Source organism: Sycon ciliatum, chromosome 7, assembly GCF_964019385.1.
Source record: "Sycon ciliatum chromosome 7, ocSycCili1.1, whole genome shotgun sequence".
Classification (NCBI taxonomy): domain Eukaryota; kingdom Metazoa; phylum Porifera; class Calcarea; order Leucosolenida; family Sycettidae; genus Sycon; species Sycon ciliatum.
The window spans coordinates 22,104,877-22,107,414 of record NC_088649.1 but is presented as its reverse complement, the minus strand read 5'-3'; the positions used below and the strand labels follow the sequence as shown (position 1 = coordinate 22,107,414).

Sequence of the window (2,538 nt, the reverse complement as noted above, 5' to 3'; positions counted from 1 at the left end):
GCTACCTCTCTGACGCCGAATCTCGCTATGCTGTTGTTGAGCTCGAGATGCTCGCCGTCGTTTGGGCTGTGCATAAGTGCAAGTTGTACTTATCCGGCACCCTATTTGATCTGATCACTGATCACCGTCCGTTGATCCCGATTATCAACGCGTATTCTCTAGATCAGATCGAGAATCCTCGCCTTCTTCGTCTTCGCCTGAAGCTGCAATCGTTTCAAGTGCACGCTTCCTGGCGAAAAGGCTCTGATCACGCGTTTGCTGATGCGCTGTCTCGCAATCCCGTCGGCATCCCGTCTTCAGATGATGAACTCGGCGAAGCCCCTGCTCTTCATTGCCGCAGCATCCGTGTGTGCATGCTCCGTGACGATGGTCCTCACCCCAACCTGAAGTTTGCTGAACTTCGAGCAGCCGCCTCAGCTGATCCAGTCTATCAGTCTCTTGTCCAGTGCGTTCTGCATGGTTTTCCTGCTCGTCAGCGTGATTTGGATGCTCCACTCCAACCCTTCTGGAATGGACGTGAACACCTGTCAGTGGACCAGGGCATCGTCATGAAAGGCCAACGCATTCTAGTTCCCTTGGCTATGCGTCAACGCGTTCTTGCTAACCTTCATGCCTCGCATCAAGGTCTCGTCCGCACTAAGGCTCGCGCCCGACAGCTCGTGTACTGGCCTGGTCTCACCGCCGACATAGACACCCTTGTCCGTGCCTGTTCCGCGTGTCGATAATTCCAGTCGTCGCAGTCAGCCGAACCACCGATGAATGACCGTCATCCTACTCTGCCGTTCGAGTTTGTGTCCGCTGATTTGTTCTCTTGCCAAGGCTATGAGTTTCTTGTTTATGTCGACCGTCTGACTGGTTGGCCGTGCGTTGTTCGAACCGGCAGGACCACATCATCACACGATGTCATTCTCGCTTGTCGTCGTTGGTTTGCCGATCTGGGTGTGCCTGCTGTACTGTGCACCGACGGTGGCCCCCAGTTTGCATCGAAGAAGTTTGCCGACTTCTGTGGCCGTTGGCAAGTGCAACGCGTATCCTCTTCCCCGCATTATCCCCAGAGTAATGGACATGCGGAAGCCGCAGTGAAAGCCATGAAGCGCTTGCTGCTCAAGACCTCGTCAAATGGCAATCTCGACACAGATGCATTTCGTCGTGGTCTACTGGAGTGGCGGAATACGCCCGGTCCGTCTGGCAAGAGCCCAGCTGAGCATCTTCTCGGGCATCCACTTCGGTCTTTCGTCATTGCTGAGTGGACGCAGTTTGATTCCTCGTGGTCGACCGTCGCTAGTGAGCGTGAAGAACAGTCACCACCCTCGACACCTGTTTCCGCCAGTACTCCCACCCACCGCTCTCTTCCCGTTCTCCGTATCGGCACTCCTGTGGACGTCCAGGATCCGAAGACGAAGCGTTGGACAACCCGTGGCGTGATTGTGGCCATTGGGCAGCACCGTGACTATTTCGTCAAGTTGGCTAGTGGTCGAGTTTATTGGAGAAATCGCCGTTTTCTTCGTCCGTTCTCTCCACCCGTGCCGTCACCAGCACCATGTGTTTCACCACAGCCGTCTGTTGTCGTTGCTCCTGCTACGCCTCCTCCTCTGCGTCGCAGCACACGAGCGCACCAACCACCCTCTCGTTTGAACATTTCCTCCACCCGTGGACAATCTTATGCATCTTGATTTGGTCTGGACACATCGTGTACATGTTCTTGAGGATTGTTCTTATATCGTATCTTTCTGTATCCTTGTGTGGCATGCTATGTCTGTTCCGCTGTGTGCTATGGGCCGTTGTTTGCCATACTTGTTCTTTTCTTGTTTTGATTTGATTTGATAGATAATACTGGATTTGTTTTCTCAGCATTATCTCGAAGGGGCGTGATGTATATGGATTCCCCCATGCCATATTTGACCTGTAGTTCATGTACTCCCGTACTAGATTTGTACCACAGTTGTATGACCTCGCACCATAACGGCATGCTTGCTTGGCTTGGGAGATACTTCCGTGCTTCATGTGTTTTGCCTCTTCAGTTGTGTTTTCCTTCTCTTCAGATTTGTTTTATAATAAATGTCTTCTTGCTAACTGTAGACATATCAGTAGCTACATTGTACATTATAGTTGTTAGACCGTCGAATGTCTCAGTAACCTGTCAGTTTGTACCTTGTTGTCGCATTATCTGACTGTGCATTAGTATTTTATCTTTATTGACTTTCAGTCATAACTCGTAGCTTAACCCTAATTCCGGGTATTGGGTTCCAAACGGACCCCAGGGGTATGTATGGTCTTTGTAATATTTTTATTTCACTGCAATCATATCTCCTTGAAACTTCATGTCTTCCTCAACAACACTATAACCGAGATAAATTATAGTCTGCTCTAGAGGTTGTGAGACTTATCCACTCACCCCCACCATTAGGCTCTGCATCTGCCGCAAGAGTTTATCGGCTGATAGCGGCCATCGTGAGTTCCCTTCGGGAATGGACACGATAACATTTTTTTTAGAGGTTTTTGATGGATTTCACTTTTGTTACGGAAAATGCGGGCAGG

General features: G+C 50.4%; 1 protein-coding gene across 1 annotated transcript; it reads left to right on the top strand.

Moving 5' to 3' along the window:
- The first annotated feature begins 755 nt into the window (after positions 1 to 755).
- On the top strand, positions 756 to 1,673 carry LOC135821709 (uncharacterized protein K02A2.6-like). The gene has a single exon (XM_065334707.1). The coding sequence runs from the start codon at positions 756 to 758 to the stop codon at positions 1,671 to 1,673; it is 918 nt and encodes a 305-aa protein (XP_065190779.1).
- The last annotated feature ends 865 nt before the right edge of the window (positions 1,674 to 2,538 follow it).